General features: G+C 45.1%; 1 protein-coding gene across 3 annotated transcripts in view; it reads right to left on the reverse strand.

The window, feature by feature from the left end:
• The window catches only part of LOC110531704 (chromodomain-helicase-DNA-binding protein 3), a 53,297-nt gene that overhangs the window by 13,615 nt on the left and 21,362 nt on the right, over window positions 1–18,320 (reverse strand). For 2 of the 3 annotated variants that reach the window (XM_021615033.2, XM_021615034.2), the window contains exons 20-36: window positions 15,261–15,392; window positions 15,035–15,152; window positions 14,725–14,849; window positions 11,707–11,938; window positions 11,193–11,362; window positions 10,639–10,816; window positions 10,192–10,278; window positions 9,697–9,785; window positions 8,100–8,233; window positions 7,756–7,900; window positions 7,193–7,391; window positions 4,567–4,730; window positions 4,105–4,489; window positions 3,793–3,930; window positions 2,730–2,838; window positions 2,199–2,331; window positions 157–352 (exon numbers count right to left, since the gene is read on the reverse strand). In XM_021615033.2, the coding sequence (XP_021470708.2) occupies window positions 157–352; window positions 2,199–2,331; window positions 2,730–2,838; window positions 3,793–3,930; window positions 4,105–4,489; window positions 4,567–4,730; window positions 7,193–7,391; window positions 7,756–7,900; window positions 8,100–8,233; window positions 9,697–9,785; window positions 10,192–10,278; window positions 10,639–10,816; window positions 11,193–11,362; window positions 11,707–11,938; window positions 14,725–14,849; window positions 15,035–15,152; window positions 15,261–15,392 (2,734 nt within the window). The remainder of the gene's footprint in view (window positions 1–156; window positions 353–2,198; window positions 2,332–2,729; window positions 2,839–3,792; window positions 3,931–4,104; window positions 4,490–4,566; window positions 4,731–7,192; window positions 7,392–7,755; window positions 7,901–8,099; window positions 8,234–9,696; window positions 9,786–10,191; window positions 10,279–10,638; window positions 10,817–11,192; window positions 11,363–11,706; window positions 11,939–14,724; window positions 14,850–15,034; window positions 15,153–15,260; window positions 15,393–18,320) is intronic. The other variant, XM_021615035.2, reaches the window with a different exon arrangement.

Here is an 18,320-nt window from a genome sequence, read left to right on the forward strand (position 1 = left end):
TGTGAGGCTTACTGGACAGATTTAGGTCAAAGAACCTTGAAAAAATATAGCCCGGGGGGGGGCCTGTGTTTCTTTATCACTGATATAAATGCGTACAGACACACACACACACACACACACAATCCTCCCTCCACCCCCTTCCACACTCCCCCTCACCTTTATGCAGCACGGCATTGGCCGGTTTGTTCCCGGCCAGGGACTCCTTGCTGAGGTGTTGGTGGGACTCGGCCAGACACTCCACCTCGGCATAACGGGCGTTCAACGCCATGGCGGGGTGGACCGGGTCCTGGGTCATATTCAGGTAGGCTGCCCGTCTCAGTTGTTCCTCTATCACCAGGGCCTGCTCTAATAACTGGGGGGAGAGCGGGAGGGGAGAAGGGAAAGAGAGGGAAGGGGGAGACAAGGAGAGTCAGTGTCACGTCTGCTCCCTCTCCGGCCTCTAGGTCACCAGGCTGCTCGTTATGGCGCACACTTGTCACCATCGTTATGCGCAACTGTGCGTCGTCAGACTCACCTGGACTCCATCGCTTCTCTGGTTACCTGCCCTATATATATGTCACTCCCTTTGGTTCCTTCCCTATATATGTCACTCCCTTTGGTTCCTTCCCTATATATGTCACTCCCTTTGGTTCCTTCCCTATATATGTCACTCCCTTTGGTTCCTTCCCTATATATGTCACTCCCTTTGGTTCCTTCCCTATATATGTCACTCCCTTTGGTTCCTTCCCCAGGCATCATTGTTTCTGTTTCAGGTCTGTACGTTTTTCAAGGTTCTTGTTTTGTATTATGTTGTGTTTATTTTATTAAAACACTAACTCCCTGAACTTGCTTCCCGACTCTCAGCGCATATCCTTACAGTCAGTTCTTTCCTTAAAAAAAAAAAAATGTAACTAGGCAAGTCAGTTAAGAACAAATTCTTATTTACTACGACGGCCTAGGAACAGTGGGTTAACTGCCTTGTTCAGGGGCAGAAGGACAGATTTGGTCCTTGTCAGCTCTGGGATTCGATCTAACAACCAAGCGGTTACTGGTCCAACGCTCTAACCACTAGGCTACCCTGCCGGACCATCATAAAACTCCTCTGCTTTCTGACATACAGTATATCTACAGTATCTACTGCACTTCATGGCAATACAGTTCTATTGGATTTCATTGATCTGAACTGTAATGAGGAAGATGTTAGAGATAGAAGGGAAGAGAGAGGAGAGAGATACCGTATAGGTGGGTGTGGGGTGAGGAGGAGGAGGAAAACGATAGATGACATGTTTGGAGAAATTCTAGAGATTATATACATATTTACAGTTTTATTTTAGCCAGCTGTGATTTAGTCAACACCATCATTTGTGATTTTACTCAATTCGGGGGCAGAGAGAAAGAGAGACAGAGAGAGAAAGAGAAAGAGAGAGAGAGAGAGGACAGAGAAAGGAGAAAGAGACAGAGAGAAAGAGAGAGCGTGAGAGAGCGCGCGCGAGAGAGAGAGAATGCGGATGTTGAGGTCAGGGTATGAAACATGTGAGGCCGTCAAAAACAGGATGAGTGTCATTTCACAAATGCACCGGTCAGCAATACCAACCTGGTCTGTCAACCCAATATCTGTCTCTCATAGGGTCTGTCTTGTTCTTACATCCTTCAAACAGATGTTTTCTATTAGATATTATAAACTGTGTGGTTCAAGCCCAGAATGCTGATTGGCTGACAGCCATGGCATATCAGACCGCATACCACGGGTATGACAAAACATGTATTTGTACTGCTCTAATTACATTAGTAACCAGTTTATAATAGAAATAAGGCACCTCGGGGGGTTTGTGATATACGGCCAATATCGCAAGGCTAAGGGATGTATCCAGGAACTCCGCGTTTCGTCGGGTATAAGAACAGCCCTTAGCCGTGTTATATTGGCCATATACCACACCTCCTTATTGCTTAACTGAATAGTACAAAAGCATGTCCTGAATCCTGACAGTCTTGTCGGTGTCATGGTTGGATTTTGTTGTGTCATAGTTATGTTATGGTAATGTTATAGTATGTCATGTGATGTGTCGGGTCCAGAGTGTTTCCAGGCCTTCGAGTTATGCTATGAAGGTTATACCATGCTACACTGTTATGCCATGTCACGTTTTTTTTTCACCCTATGTCATGTCATGTCATGTTATGTCATACTATGTCATGCTGTGTCACATGCTGTGGTGTCGCACCTTGAAGCGGCGGGCCAGGAACTTGTTCTTCATCTCCAGGAAGTTGCCCTTGTTGGCCTGCGACTTGAAGGGCTCGTTGACGATAGCAAACTGGGGATCGTTCTGGATGTCCTGCCACCTCGCGTACCCATGACTGATGCGCAGGGGTCAAGGGTCATACAGCTCAATACACCAGCAGCCAAAGCAATACCTAGTCTGTCAGTAGTAACAAGTATTTTAGCACAACTTCTATGAATAGGGCTATTCTCATCAAGTGTATTCCTACTGAATCCTTTCAGATCTTGATTGTTTCTTGTGGTAGGAGGGCTAGGCTTGGATTCGATATTTGGCATTCTAGTCAAAGTCATACAAATAGAACAGAATGGACTGTTCCAATCCCTATTTCATGTGTAGATTTCTGCAGATACAATCTAATACCTCTCTGTTACACAAATGCACCGACGGGTGGACTTCACACGAAGCCACTGCCGCAGCATGACAGATAAATAAACACGACAAGAAGGTCTCCGCGGCAACCACCGTCAAGGATACAGTACAATTCCCGCCAGCAGCCAGAAGTCGTGTCGCCGGTGCCAGATCTCATTCATCTTCCCGGAGGAGATGGCGGCCCGCTCCTCGTTCTGCCACAGCGTATGCAGCTCTGCAGGGTGAAACGTCAGCATAATGTTGGGTCAGTGTTATAGCATCCACGTAACGTTGTGTCAATGTCATAACAAACAGTGATACGGACTCAGTGTATTATGCCACTGTGTATGTTGCTCAGCACAGGGACAGCAGCATAACGCTGTGTCAATGTTAAAACAACATCTGATGCTGAGTGTGATCCACCACTGTGTGTGGAGCTCTTAATGGGGGATCGTCAACATAACTTTGTGTGTCAATGTTATAAGAGCAACCTGTGATACTGAAAACATTGACGTCAAAACAACCCATGATACAAGCATTTCGCTACACCCGCAATAACATCTGCTAAATACGTGTCTGTGACCAACACAATTTGATTTGATACTAAGTCACGGTGTGTGGAGCTCTTTGTGGGAGATCATCAGCATAACGTTGAATTCATGTTCAAACAACCCATGACACAGTGAGTTCTGCTTCTAAACTGGGTGCTTCGAGCCCTGAATGCTGATTGGCTGACAGCCATGGTATATCAGACCGCATACCACGGGTATGACAAAACATGTATTTTTACTGCTCTAATTACATTAGTAACCAGTTTATAATAGAAATAAGGCACCTCGGGGGGTTTGTGATATACGGCCAATATCGCAAGGCTAAGGGATGTATCCAGGAACTCTGCGTTTCGTCGGGTATAAGAACAGCCCTTAGCCGTGTTATATTGGCCATATACCACACCTCCTTATTGCTTAACTGAATAGTACAAAAGCATGTCCTGAATCCTGACAGTCTTGTCGGTGTCATGGTTGGATTTTGTTGTGGTAATGATGTGCTCTAATTACATTGGTAATCAGTTTATAATAACAACAAGGCACCTCGGGGGGTTGTGATATATGGCCAATATATCACGGCTTAGGGCTGTGTCCACTCAAATACACAGTACCAGACATGACATATGATAGGGCTCATTTACCCGTGAAGCCCCCATCAGCAATGTTGAACATGAAGCGCCGTCGCTCGGGGGGGGTGATGGGGGGTTTTGGCAAGGCATCTTTGGCAACCTCCTCCTTCGCCACTTCTTTCCCAGCATCCTTTTCACCTTTTACTTCCTCTGTGAGCAGTAAAAACACAAGCCAGTTCATTCAGATAAGTAGATGCCATTGAACTATACCTAATAGTCTATACCTATCTATCAGTGACTAGTCAGTGAGTCACTAACTAACTAACTGACTGACTAACTAACAGACATGTACAGACGGATGGACGGACAGGTGAGGTCACTCACCTTTCATCACGTCAGAGGGTTGCTGTCGCTCCATCCTTTCCATGTTGTCTGGCCCTTCTGTGGGGACAGGGGCCTCCTCACTCTTCTCCATGTCCTTTTCCTTGTTGTTGTCCTTCTCTTTCTCCTCCTCCACCTTCTCTCTAGGTGAGAGTGTTACACTACCTGGTTTCTCATGTTTGACCTCCGACCCTTGCTTAGTTGTTTCCCCGAAGGACCCCTCCTCCTTACTCTCCTCCTCAACTTTCTTCTCCTCCACTAGGGCCGGAAGGGTGTCAGTCGTTTTGGTTTCTTTCCCCTCCTTCTCCTCTTTTGTACCCTTCTCCTCCTTGTCTGTTGTTGTGCAAGGGGATAATTCTTGTAGTGCTTCTTTGGTAGAGATTGGAGTCTGGGGACATGACAAAATGTTCAGTAAGAGTTATTGGTAGAAAGATTTAGTGTAATTAATAACGTTGAATCTCTCACCTCTTCAGGGTCTGCACTCTTGTTGCTCTCTTCCTCCTTCCCCTCGTTCTTCTCCTTCTCGCCATCTTGCTCTGGCTCAGATGAGGCCTTACCCTCCTCATCTTCCTCTTCCTTCTCTCCATCTTTCCCGTTCTTCTCTAGTTTGTCCGACGGAGCAGGGGTAGCTGAACACAACACACATGCAAGGGGGTCATTTCTTACTCACTCGCACAGACACACTTGCACACACACACACACACACACACACACACACACACATTGGGAGAGATGATGACCTTCTTGGACTGTGATTCAGACGCGTTGGTGGCTGGCTGGCACAGGAGCACAGCGTGATGATTCAATCACAATTTATGATATTTATGATATTGTCTGGATAGATGGCCACATCTTTGAACTTCAAAGAGCACGGTACATCCTGAACTCGTACCTCCAGCCCTCGACAGGACAGCGGCCTACAGGAGATTCCACTTGTCTCCTGGAAAGTGATTAAAACGGGACCTTATGTTGTGAGTGTTTGTGCAACTTCAATTGTCGTGTTCGTTCGGGTTTGTTTCAAGAGATTAGAAATGCATTATATCCATTAATTTCGTACAGTTGTACAGTTGAAGTCGGAAGTTTAGATACACCTCAGACAAACACATTTAAACTCAGTTTCACAATCCCTGACATTTAGTCCAAGTAAAAATTCCCCGTCTTTGGTCAGTTAGGATCACCACTTTATTTTAAGAATGTGAAATGTCAGAATAATAGTAGAGTGAATGATTTATTTCAACTTTTATTTCTTTCACCATTCCCAGTGGGTCAGAAGTTGACATACACTCAATTAGTATTTGGTAGCATTACCTTTAAATTGTTTAACTTGGGTCAAGCATTTCGGGTAGCCTTCCACAAGCTTCTCACAATAAGTTGGGTGAATTTTGGCCCATTCCTCCTGACAGAGCTGGTGTAACCGAGTCAGGTTTGTAGGCCTCCTTGCTCGCACATGCTTTTTCATGTCTGCCCACAAATGTTCTATAGGATTGAGGTCAGGGCTTTGTGATGGCCACTCCAATACCTTGACTTTGTTGTCCTTAAGCCATTTTGCCACAACTTTGGAAATATGCTTGGGGTCATTGTCCATTTGGAAGACCCATTTGCAACCAAGCTTTAACTTCCTGACTGATGTCTTCAGATAATTTCCCTTCATCATGATGCCATATATTTTGTGAAGTGCACCAGTCCCTCCTGCAGCAAAGCACCCACACAATATGATGCTTCCACCCCCGTGCTTCACAGTTGGGATGGTGTTCTTTGGCTTGCAAGCCTCCCCCTTTTTCCTCCAAACATAACAATGGTCATTATGGCCAAAAGTTATATTTTTGTTTCATCAGACCAGAGGACATTTCTCCAAAAAGTACGATCGTTGTCCCCATATGCAGTTGCAAACCGAAGTCTGGCTTTTTTTATGGCGGTTTTGGAGCAGTGGCTTCTTCCTTGCTGAGCGGCCTTTCAGGTTATGTCGATATAGGACTAGTTTTACTATGGATATAGATACTTTGTACCTGTTTCCTCCAGCATCTTCACAGGGTCCTTTGCTGTTGTTCTGGGATTGATTTGCACTTTTCGCACCAAAGTACGTTCATCTCTAGGAGACAGAACGCGTCTCCTTCCTGAGCGGTATGACGGCTGCGTGGTCCCATGGTGTTTACACTTGCGTACTATTGTTTGTACAGATGAATGTGGTACCTTCAGGCGTTTGGAAATTGCTTCCAAGGATGAACCAGGTCTTGACTGATTTCTTTAGATTTTCCCATGATGTCAAGCCAAGAGGCACTGAGTTTGAAGGTAGGCCTTGAAATACATCCACAGGTACACCTCCAATTGACTCAAATTATGTCAATTAGCCTATCAGAAGCTTGTAAAGCCATGACATAATTTTCTGGAATTTTCCAAGCTGTTTAAAGGCACAGTCAACTTAGTGTATGTAAACTTCTGACGCACTGGAATTGTGATACAGTAAATTATAGGTGAAATAATCTGTCTGTTAACAATTGTTGGAAAATTTACTTGTGTCATGCACAAAGTAGATGTCCCAAACGACTTGCCAAAACTATAGTTTTTTAAGAATACATTTGTGGAGTGGTTGAAAAACTAGTTTTAATGACTCCAACCTAAGTGTATGTAAACTTCCGACTTCAACTGTATGTATTCTGCATTGATGGATTTTCAGTGCGACCGGTTTCAAGCATTTTCCTGTTCTCCGGTCATGACATTCAAATTTAATTGAGTTGATTTGACTCATATGTGATGTCATGTCTTATGTTTTTCAACAGCAGAATGCTGAGTCATGTTTATTTAGGGTGGGGGTGACTTACGTTTTTTCCCTGGATACAATGTCAGCGTTTTCTCTGGTAAAATGTGCCAGTATTACAATCTCCTGGTATACGCAGTATGCTATATATTTAGACTTGGTTTATTTCATCGATATTTCATCGAGCCCCATGTGTGTACAGGCGCATTCAATCAGAGATTATTCTAAACTGAAGTTTACTGTAGTGTAGTTTCCACAGTTATCACAGTCAGACTTGAGTGCCCTCTGCTGGGCATCCTGTGAGCTGCGTCTGCGCGAGTGTCTTTGTTCACCCACCTGGTTTTGAGGTGCAGGGGGTGTTGTCTGAGGTACAGCTGGGGTCAGGGGTGGGCGTAGCGGTCTTCATGGTCCCACCAGGGGAGGAGGCTCTGGAGGAAGAAGACACACTGACCTCTGGTCTCAGGGCCTCTGGCTTCATCTCTGGCTTCAGTTCTGGAAGACTCCACCGCCCATTGATGTGCTCAAACTCCTGGATCTGAGGAAGGGGATTGTGACAAAATCAAGCAATAAAGTATTTTATTCTGTTCTGTTCTAATTCTATTCTAGCCAACAGTCCCTTTCCCTTGGAAAGAAATTGACCCTAATTTTCTGTCTATTATCGTTATGTTACAAGGAAGTCACAGCCTGGGAAAATGTCTTAGTGGAAACGAAAGAAGTTGAATAACTGTGAAATATCTGTATTTCCTCATACGATTCTGGTCTGATTCTGGACTGATTCTGGTCTGACAGGTCTGAATCAATTAAAGCTTTGCCAAAAAACAGACAATTGCTATTGGTTGAAATGTAGCTAGCCTGTTAGCTTAGCATTGTGGCTTCTAAGATACACTTTGACCCCTGACCTTCTTCTTGACCAGGGACATGACTCCGATGCGGGTGAGCACAGGCTGCCGACACAGGCCCTCCCTCGGCACGCCATCGGCAAACGTCTCGGCACCGTCGGCCACGGGCTCACACAGGTGACGCATGAACAGAGAGACATACGCCCTGGAAAAGAGAAAGGGAGGAGAAAGGGAAGAGATTGATACATAAGATGAGAGAAGTGAGGGAGAGAGAACAGACGACAGAGAGGGAACAGACCAGCAGCATCATTGTAGCATGAAGAGCTCAGTGTAAGCTCATACTTTAGCCTGCCTATGACTCAAACAATAAGGACGCCATGCCATATCAGTCCCACTCCACTCACTTGAACTCCTTCTCACTCTTGCCCCTCAGGTCTCTGACCAGCCACTGGCAGGAGAAGGCGTCCTGTGCGGGCATGCCCCAACGCATCACCGCGTTTAGGAAGGCTTTCCTCTGGCGCGTGTTGAAGCCCAATACCTAGAGGGGAGAGAGAGCATAAGGACTTCATAACACATTCATAACCATACACTACCGTTCAGAAGTTTGGGGTCACTTAGAAATGTTCTTGTTTTTGAAAGAAAAGCACATTTCTTGTCCATTAAAACAACATCAAATTGATCAGAAATACAGTGTAGACATTGTTAATGTTGTAAATGACTATTGTAGCTGGAAACGACAGATGTTTTTAAATGGAATATCTACATAGGCGTATCTACAAAGTCTGGTTCATCCTTGGGAGCAATTTCCAAATGCCTGAAGGTACCACGTTCATCTGTACAAAAATAGTACGCAAGTGTAAACACCATGGGACCACGCAGCCGTCATACCGCTCAGGAAGGAGACGCGTTCTGTCTCCTAGAGATGAACGTACTTTGGTGTGAAAAGTGCAAATCAATCCCAGAACAACAGCAAAGGACCTTGTGAAGATGCTGGAGGAAACAGGTACAAAAGTATCTATATCCACTGTATGACAAGTCCTATAGCGACATAACCTGAAAGGCCGCTCAGCAAGTAAGAAGCCACTGCTCCAAAACCGCCATAAAAAAGCCAGACTACGGTTTGCAACTGCACATGGGGACAAAGATCATAGTTTTTGGAGAAATGTCCTCTGGTCTGATGAAATACAAATAGAACTGTTTGGCCATAATTACCATCGTTATGTCTGGAGGAAAAAGGGGGAGGCTTGCAAGCCGAAGAACACCATCCCAACTGTGAAGCACGGGGGTGGAAGCATCATGTTTTGGGGGTGCTTTGCTGCAGGAGGGACTGGTGCACTTCACAAAATAGATGGCATCATGAGGTAGGAAAAGTCTGTGGTTCTTTTGAAGCAACATCTTGGTCGCAAATGGGTCTTCCAAGTGGACAATGACCCCAAGCATACTTCCAAAGTTGTGGCAAAATGACTTAAGGACAACAAAGTCAAGGTATTGGAGTGGCCATCACAAAGACCTGACCTCACTCCTATAGAATATTTGTGGGCAAAACTGAAAAAGCGTGTGTGAGCAAGGAGGCCTTACAAACCTTACTCAGCTCTGTTAGGAGGAATGGGCCAAAATTCACCCAACTTATTATGGGAAGCTTGTGGAAGGCTACCTGAAACATTTGACCCAAGTTAAACAATTTAAAGGCAATGCTACCAAATACTAATTGAGTGTATGTAAATGTCTGACCCACTGGGAATGTGATGAAAGAAATAAAAACTGAAATAAATCATTCTCTCTACTATTATTCTGACATGTCACATTCTTAAAATAAAGTGGTGATCCTGACTGACCTAAGGCAGGGAATGTTTACGAGGATTAAATGTCAGGAATTGTGAAAAACTGAGTTTAAATGTATTTGGCAAAGGTTTACGTCAACTGTATAATATCCATAACCCCTATACAGAATGTATAAATTCTTATGTCAACAAGAATAGCAGATAAGTTGTTGTCTCTAACCTCCAAGTTTCCCCCTACTCTGGCCAACAGGGGGGGAAGTGGCTTGTCTCGCTCGTTCCTCATCTGGCGACGGGACTGTCGGCGAGAACCTGGACGAAGATAGAGAGAATATGAAGGGGGGGTGAGAGAGAGAGAGAGAGAGAGAGAGAGTGAGGGGAAATCAGGAGAGTAAGCAGCATAGTCATTATGGTACTTGAGTGAAGCAGCCATATCATCTGAAATCTAATCATCCATCTGTTACAGGGGTGTCAAAGTCAATTCCTGGAGGGCTGTGTGTCTGCTGGTTTTCGTTATTTCCTTTCAACTTCTGTCCAATTAGCCCTAGACAACCTGGTGAGGGGAGTTCCTTACTAATCAATCAAGTACAAGGGAGGAGCTAAAACCAGCAGACCTTCGGCCGTCGAGGACAGAAGTTTAACACGTGATCCATCCCAACACATTCAACAGAAGAGGCTTCATTCCAAATGTGTTTGTGTCTTGTGTACTTAGGCATACCTTCTGGCCTCTCATCGAAGTCTTCATCCTCCTCCTCAGAGCCCACAGAGTACTCGGACTGGTTATCTGAAATACCAGCATGCCACTCTGAAACAGCACATGGTGTACCGTCAATAGGCTAGGCCCACTGGCCCCATGCGGCTACCATTAGCAATACTTTAGCAATACCTAACGTATAGCACAGAGACCATATTACATGATCTAATTCTAGCAAAGAGCACAGCTTTTATTTAAAACAATCATGGATGAACCAATATATGGGCCAATACAAAGTAGGAGGAGTCTAACCCTTCTTTAATTATAAAAAAGAAGAAGAAGTTATTCAGAATGCCTAAGGTGTGACAGTACAAAATGGCCCATGTTGTCATAGTGATGCATGCTAATAACATAAACGACACCTCCATCCATCTCCATGACAACCAGGACTGACAGTTCCCAACTACCTACCTTGGTCCTCCTGTGCTGCGTCGTTGTAGTTGACAGGCTTGCGGTTCCTCTTGCCCTTGCCCAGTTTACTAGCCAGGTCCTCCTGTTGTTGCTCATAGTGATGTCTCAGCAGCTTCTCCCAGTATTCTGGGTCCACACACTCTTCCTGCTTAATGATCTCACGCTCCACCTCCTCAATCTGGATACACACATGCAAGAACATGGAAGTAAAGTTTACATACAACCAGTGTGATACAATCTACTTATAAACCCGTATAATAGCTCAATGGACAGTGTTAACAGTTTACACATAGATAAATATTTTTAAAAGTACACTAAAGTGCCATACACATTTTTGTATACATTAAAGCGTACAAAAACAGTAATGTTATCTATCACTTCTCTCTCCAACAGCTTTTCTCCATCGCTCTCTCTGTACATCACCTTATCCTCTCAAACCATGTAGCCAGGTACTTTGAAGGAGCTGAGGTATTCCCCAACTGCCCCCCCCCCAAAACCTCACCTCTCCCTTCCCTCTCTCTCTCCTTCCCTCTCTCCCTCCTTCCCTTTCTCACCTTATCCTCCTCTCGTACCATGTAGCGGGCCACTTTGAAGGAGCTGAGGTATTCGTTCATGTTCTGCATGTCTGTGTCGTCTGTAGCGTCCTGGCTCCGGTCCAGCAGTCTCTCGATGGCCGAGCTGTCATAGTGGATCACACTGCCCTCATCATCCCTGTTGTCCCCCGCTGGACAGCGTATAGGAGAGAGAGGGGACATACGTGGTGGTGAGAGGACATTGGGGGAATAGAAAACGGTGGTGAAACACAGATTAGGATGTGACTAAAATCGATCTTTATAAAGATGTATGTAACAACCCCCAAAATGCAATGTATGTTACAGAATTCTCCCAAATCTCTGACATCTAAACATATACCCAAAATAAATGTCCTATCCTTGCATTTCTTCCTCTGAAATCCCTCCATCCTCCTCCTCTATCCTTCCAACTCCCCCTCTCCCTTTCTCCTATCCTCCTCCCATCCCCCACAATCGATCATCAATCAAATCAAACCAATCAACAAATGTCACTTACATTCGATCTCGTCCTTGAAGAGTTCCTCGGTGCCGAACTTGAGGATGTCGTCCAGCTCCTGTTTGGACATGGATCCAGCCTTGGAGCCCAGGCCGGGCCTCACCACCAGGTGGGTCAGCATCATCTTCCTCTTTGCCACCTGGGTGATGCGCTCCTCCACACTGGCACGGGTCACAAAACGGTAGATCATCACCTTGTTGGCCTGCCCGATGCGGTGGGCGCGACTGAATGCCTTGTGAGGGAGAAGGAGGGAGAAGAGGAGGGAGGAAAGAGTGAGATAGGTAGGGAATGGACACAGAATGAGGGAGAGAGAAAAGGGATTAAGGAATTAACCATTAAATCAAATCAAATTGTATAAGTCACATGTGCCGAATACAACAGGTGTAGTAGACCTTACAGTGAAATGCTTACTTACAAGCCCTTAACCAACAATGCAGTTTTAAGAAAACACCTAAAAAAAAGTAAGAGATAAGAATAACAAATCATTAAAGAGCAGCAGTAAATAACAACAGGGGTACCGGTACAGAGTCAATGTGTGGGGGCACCGGTGTCGAGGTAATTGAGGTAATATGTACATGTAGGTAGAGTTCTTAAAGTGACTATGCATAGATAATAACAGAGAGTAGCAGCAGCGTAGAATAGGGGGGAATAGTGCCTTGCGGTCGGAGGCAGAGAAGTTGCCGTAACAGGCAGTGATGCAACCACTCAGGAAGCTCTCGATGGTGCAGCTGTAAAACCTTTTGAGGATCTGAGGACCCATGCCAAATCTCCTGAGGAAGAATAGGTTTTGTCGTGCCCTCTTCATGACTGTCTTGGTGTGCTTGGAACATGTTAGTGTGTTAGTGATGTGGACGCCAAGGAACTTGAAGCTCTCAACCTGCTCCACTACAGCCCCGTCGATGAGAATGGGGGCGTGCTCAGTCCTCCTTTTCCTGTAGTCCACAATCATCTCCTTTGTCTTGATCACATTGGGGGAGAGATTGCTGTCCTTGCACCACACTGTCAGGTCTCTGACCTCCTCCCTATAGGCTGTCTCATCATTGTCGGTGATCAAGCCTACCACTGTTGTGTCATCAGCAAACTTCATGATGGTGTTGGAGTCATACCTGGCCGTGCAGTCATGATTGAACAGGGAGTACAGGAGGGGACTGAGCACGCACCCCTGAGGGGCCATTGTGTTGAGGATCAGCGTGGCGGATGTGTTGTTACCTACCTTTACCACCTGAGGACGGCCCGTCAGGAAGTCCAGGATCCAGTTGCAGAGGGAGGTGTTTAGTCCCAGGGTCCTTAGCTTAGTGATGAGCTTTGAGGGCACAATGGTGTTGAACGCTGAGCTGTAGTCAATGAATAGCATTCTCACATAGGTGTTCCTTTTGTCCAAGTATGAAAGGGCAGTGGGGAGTGCAATAGAGATTGCATAATCTGTGGATCTGTTGGTGCAGTATGCAAATTGGAGTGGGTCTAGGGTTTCTGGGATAATGGTGTTGATGTGAGCTATGACCAGCCTTTCAAAGCACTTCATGGCTACAGACGTGAGTGCTACGGGTCGGTAATCATTTAGGCAGGTTACCTTAGTGTTCTTGGGCACAGGCACTATGGTGGTCTGCTTGAATCATGTTGGTATTATAGACTCAGACAGGGAGAGGTTGAAAATGTCAGTGAAGACACTTGCTAGTTGGTCAGCGCATGCTCGCAGTACACGTCCTGGTCATCCGTCTGGCCCTGCAGCCTTGTGAATGTTGACCTGTTTAAAGGTCTTAATCACATTGTCTGCGTAGAGCGTGATCACACACTCATCCAGAACAGCTGATGCTCTCATGCATGTTTCAGTGTTACTTGCCTCGAAACAAGCATCAAAGTTATTTAGCTCGTCTGGTCAGCTTGTGTCACTGGGCAGCTCTCGGCTGTGCTTCCCTTTGTAGTCTGTAATATTTTGCAAGCCCTGCCACATCCGACGAGCATCGGAGCCGGTGTAGTACGATTCGATCTTGGTCCTGTATTGACGCTTTGCCTGCTTAATGGTTCGTCGGAGGGCATAGCGGGATTTCTTATAAGCTTCCGGGTTACTCCTCAATGCCATCGGAAGAATCTCGGAACATATTCCAGTTTGTGCCAGAAAAACAGTCCTGTAGTTTAGCATCTGCTTCATCTAACCACTTTTTTTATAGACTGAGTCACTGGTGCTTCCGGCTTTAATTTTTGCTTATAAGCAGGAATCAGGAGGATATAATTATGGTAAGATTTTCCAAATGGATGGGGAAGGAGAGCTTTGTACACGTCTTTGTGTGTGGAGTAAAGGTGGTCTTGAATTTTTTTTTTTTTCCCTCTGGTTAGACATTTAACATACTGATAGAAATGAGGTAAAACTGATTTAAGTTTCCCTGCATTAAATTCTCCGGCCACTAGGAGCGCCGCCTCTGGATGAGTGTTTTCCTGTTTGCTTATGGCGGTATACAGCTCATTGAGTGCGGTTTTAGTGCCAGCATTGCTCTGTGGTGGTATGTAGACAATTACAAAAAATACAGATGAAAACTCTCTAGGTAGATAGTGTGGTCTACAGCTTATCATGAGATACTCTACCTCAGGCGAGCAAAACCTAGAGATTTCCTTAGATATCATGCACCAGCTGTTGTTTACATATATGCATAGGCCCCCGCCCCATGTCTTACCAGAGGCTCCTGTTCTATCCTGCCGATAGAGTGTATAACCCGCCAGCTGTATGTTCTTAATATCGTCATTCAGCCACGACTCAGTGAAACATAAGATATTACAGTTTTTAATGTCCCGTTGGTAGGTATATATGTGCTTTCTGTTCGTCCCATTTATTTTCCAGCGATTAAACGTTAGCTAGCAGGATGGAAGGCAAAGGCAGATTAGCCATTTATTTACTGTTTGTATGGTGTTTAAAGAGCAAAAAGTAAGTGCATGGAAATGTATGTAAATTCTACATGAATGTCCTTAAAACTTTTTTTTTTTCTCGATAATGGAAATGATTTCAACATTCAAGTGACAGTCTACCTGGATGTCATTGTGGGGGTTCCAGTCTGAGTCGAAGATGACAACAGTGTCTGCTGTGGCCAGGTTAATACCCAGACCCCCTGCCCTGGTGGACAGCAGGAAACAGAATTGAGGAGCACCAGGAGCTGAGAGAGTGAGACAGAGGGAAAGAGAGAGAGAAGGAGATACAGAAAGTGAGATGGGGGGAGATAAATAAATTGGATTAGACACTGATAACGAGAAGGAAAAAAATCGCAATGTTCCCTTTCATCTAAATGGAAATATTTGTATCTGTTTCTAGAACCTGCAGTGGACTGAGCGTCTGCCTCACCATTGAACCTGTCTATGGCCTCCTGTCTCAGAGCTCCTGTGACTCCTCCGTCGATCCTCTCGTACTTATAACCCTCAAAGTCCAGGAAGTCCTCCAACAGGTCCAACATCTTAGTCATCTACCAGGGAGGGAGGAGAGCAGGAGAGAGAAGAGAAATGGTTACGGAACTGCTAACAGCGCGCATGTTTGTGTTTGCGTGTGTGTGTGTGCGCGTGTGTGTACCAACCTGTGAGAAGACTAGCACCCGGTGTCCCTGGTCCTTCAGTTTCCTCATCATCTTCTGCAACAGAGTCAGTTTCCCAGAAGCCTTTGTGAGGTCCATGCCCTCGTACGCTCCGCTCGCCGTCTTGCGGGCTTCCTAATACCACGGTAAAGACAACACACCATGGCCATGTGATGACATATAACTCATACATTATATATAGATATAACTTCTTTATTGAACTTGAATAACTGAAAGAACGTAAACTCTTTCATTTCAATGAACATTTGTGGTCATGTTTACATTAATGCATATTCCTAGGTTTTTTCCCCCCTTAGACTGAAATAATAGGCTGAATACAATTGTAGCTATACTACTCAAACCTACCAGAATGTGTCACCGTTTTGGTACATGGTACCATTACTGGTACACACGTGAAACTGTTAGGAGTGAAAAGCCCAGCAGCATTGCAGTTCTTGACACACTGAAACCAATGCGCCTGGCACCTCCTACCATAACCCGTTCAAAGGCCACTTAAATATTTTGTCTTGCACAGTCACCGTCTGAATGGCACACATACACAATCCATGTCTCAATTGTCTCAATACTTAAACATCCTTCTTTAACCTGTCTCTTCCCCTTCATCTACACTGATTAAAGTGAATTTAACAGGTGACATCAACAAGGGACCATAGCTTTCACCTTAATTAATGAGTCTGACACGAAGGGTATAATGTTGCTCCCAGACAAGGCCCAAATCCCCATCATTCACATGAAGAAAATAAGGAAATACAGGGGGCGCAGATCAGGGTGCCTGGTGAGAATTCGTCGGCAAGAGGGTAACTCACCTCTACCATCTGTTCTATTAGCGTGCAAACACTGTAGAAAACACTGGGTGGGCTCTGTTCGAGACTATCCTACCAATGGGACATTAAAAACTGTAATATCTTATGTTTCACCAAGTCGTGGCTGAACGACCACACGCATAATATACAGTTGGCTGTGTTTTCCGTACATCGGCAGGACAGAACAGCTACGTCTGGTAGGGTTGGGGGTTTGTGTCTATTTGTAAATAACAGCTGGTGCGCAATGTCTAATGTTAAGGTAGGCTCGAGGTATTGCTCGTCTGAGGTAGAGTACAACATAATAAGCTGTAGACCACACTATCTACCAAGATAAGCTGTAGACCACTCTATCTACCATATTTTTCATAGCCATCTATTTACCACCACAAACCGAAAGTGGCAGTAAGACCGCCTTTCGTTCCAGTTCTCTGCTGCCTGTGACTGGAACGAATTGCAAAAATCGCTGAAGTTGGAGACTTTTATCTCCCTCACCAACTTCAAACATCTGCTATCTGAGCAGTTAACCGATCGCTGCAGCTGTACATAGTCTATCGGTAAATAGCCCACCCATTTTTACCTACCCCATCCCCATTCTGTTTTTATTTATTTACTTTTCTGCTCTTTTGCACACCAATATCTCTACCTGTACATGACCATCTGATCATTTATCACTCCAGTGTTATTAACCTGCAAAATTGTAATTATTCGCCTACCTCCTCATGCCTTTTGCACACAATGTATATAGACTCCCCCTTTTTTTTCTACTGTGTTATTGACTTGTTAATTGTTTACTTACTCCATGTGTAACTTTGTGTTGTCTGTTCACACTGCTATGCTTTATCTTGGCCATGTCGCAGTTGCAAATGAGAACTTGTTCTCAACTAGCCTACCTGGTTAAATAAAGGTGAAATAAAAAAATGTAAAAAAAATTCAATGAGCCATAAGGCCGCATTTATGGCCATAAGTAAACAAGAAAATGCTCATCCAGAAGTGGTCGGGGACTTTAATACAGGAAAACTTAAATCCGTTTTATCTCATTTCCACCAGCATGTCACATGTGCAACCAGAGGGAAAAAACTCTAGACTACCTTTACTCCACACACAGAGACACATGCAAAGCTCTCCTTCGCCCTCCATTTGGCAAATCTGACCATAATTATATCCTCCTGATTCCTGCTTACAAGCAAAACCTAAAGCAGGAAGTACCAGTGACTCACTCAATACGGAAGTGGTCAGATGACGCGAATGCTACGCTTAAGGATTGTTTTTCTAGCACAGACTGGAATATGTTCCGCGATTCATCCAATGGCATTCAGTCACCGGCTTCATCAATGAGTGCATTGACGATATTGTCCCCACAGGTAACATCTGCACCGAGCTCAAGGCGAGAGCTGCCGCTTTCAAGAAGCGGGACATTAATCCGGAAGCTTATAAGAAATCCCGCTATGCCCTCAGATGAACCATCAAACAGGCAAAGTGTCAATACAGGACCAAGATTGAATCCTACTACACTGACTCCGACGCTCGTCAGATGTGGCAGAGCTTGCAAAGTGTTACGGACCACAAAGGTAAACTCAGACGTGAGCTGCCCAGTGACGCAAGCCTACCAGACGGGCTAAATACCTTGTATGCTCGCTTCGAGGCAAGCAACACTGAAACATGCATGAGAGCACCAGCTGTTTCAGATGCCTGTGTGATCACGCTCTCCGTAGCCGATGTGAGTAAGACCTTTAAACAGGTCAACATTCACAAGGCCACGGGGCCAGACGGATTACCAGGACGTGTACTCAGAACATGTGCGGACCAACTGGCAAGTGTCTTCACTGACATTTTCAACCTCTCCCTCACCGAGTCTGTAATACCTACATCTTTCAAGCAGACCACCATAGTCCCTGTGCCCAAGAAAGTGAAGGTAATCTGTTGAAATGACTACCGACCCGTAACACTCATGTTAGTAGCCATGAAGTGCTTTGAAAGGCTGGACATGGCTCACATCAACACCATCATCCCAGAAACCGTAGACCCACTCCAATTCGCATACCGCCCCAACAAATTCGATTTGATATGATTTGGTTCACCTGGTCAGTCAATCATTGAAAGAGCAGGTGTTCCTAACGTTTTGTACACTCAGTGTATCATTATGATCATGTTACGGTGCGTGAATGAGGACCCAAAAGCGAATTAACTTAAACAGAGCTTCTTTAATTACCAAACATAGGTAGGCTCAGACGGACCGGCA

Source organism: Oncorhynchus mykiss, chromosome 9, assembly GCF_013265735.2.
Source record: "Oncorhynchus mykiss isolate Arlee chromosome 9, USDA_OmykA_1.1, whole genome shotgun sequence".
NCBI classification, from domain to species: domain Eukaryota; kingdom Metazoa; phylum Chordata; class Actinopteri; order Salmoniformes; family Salmonidae; genus Oncorhynchus; species Oncorhynchus mykiss.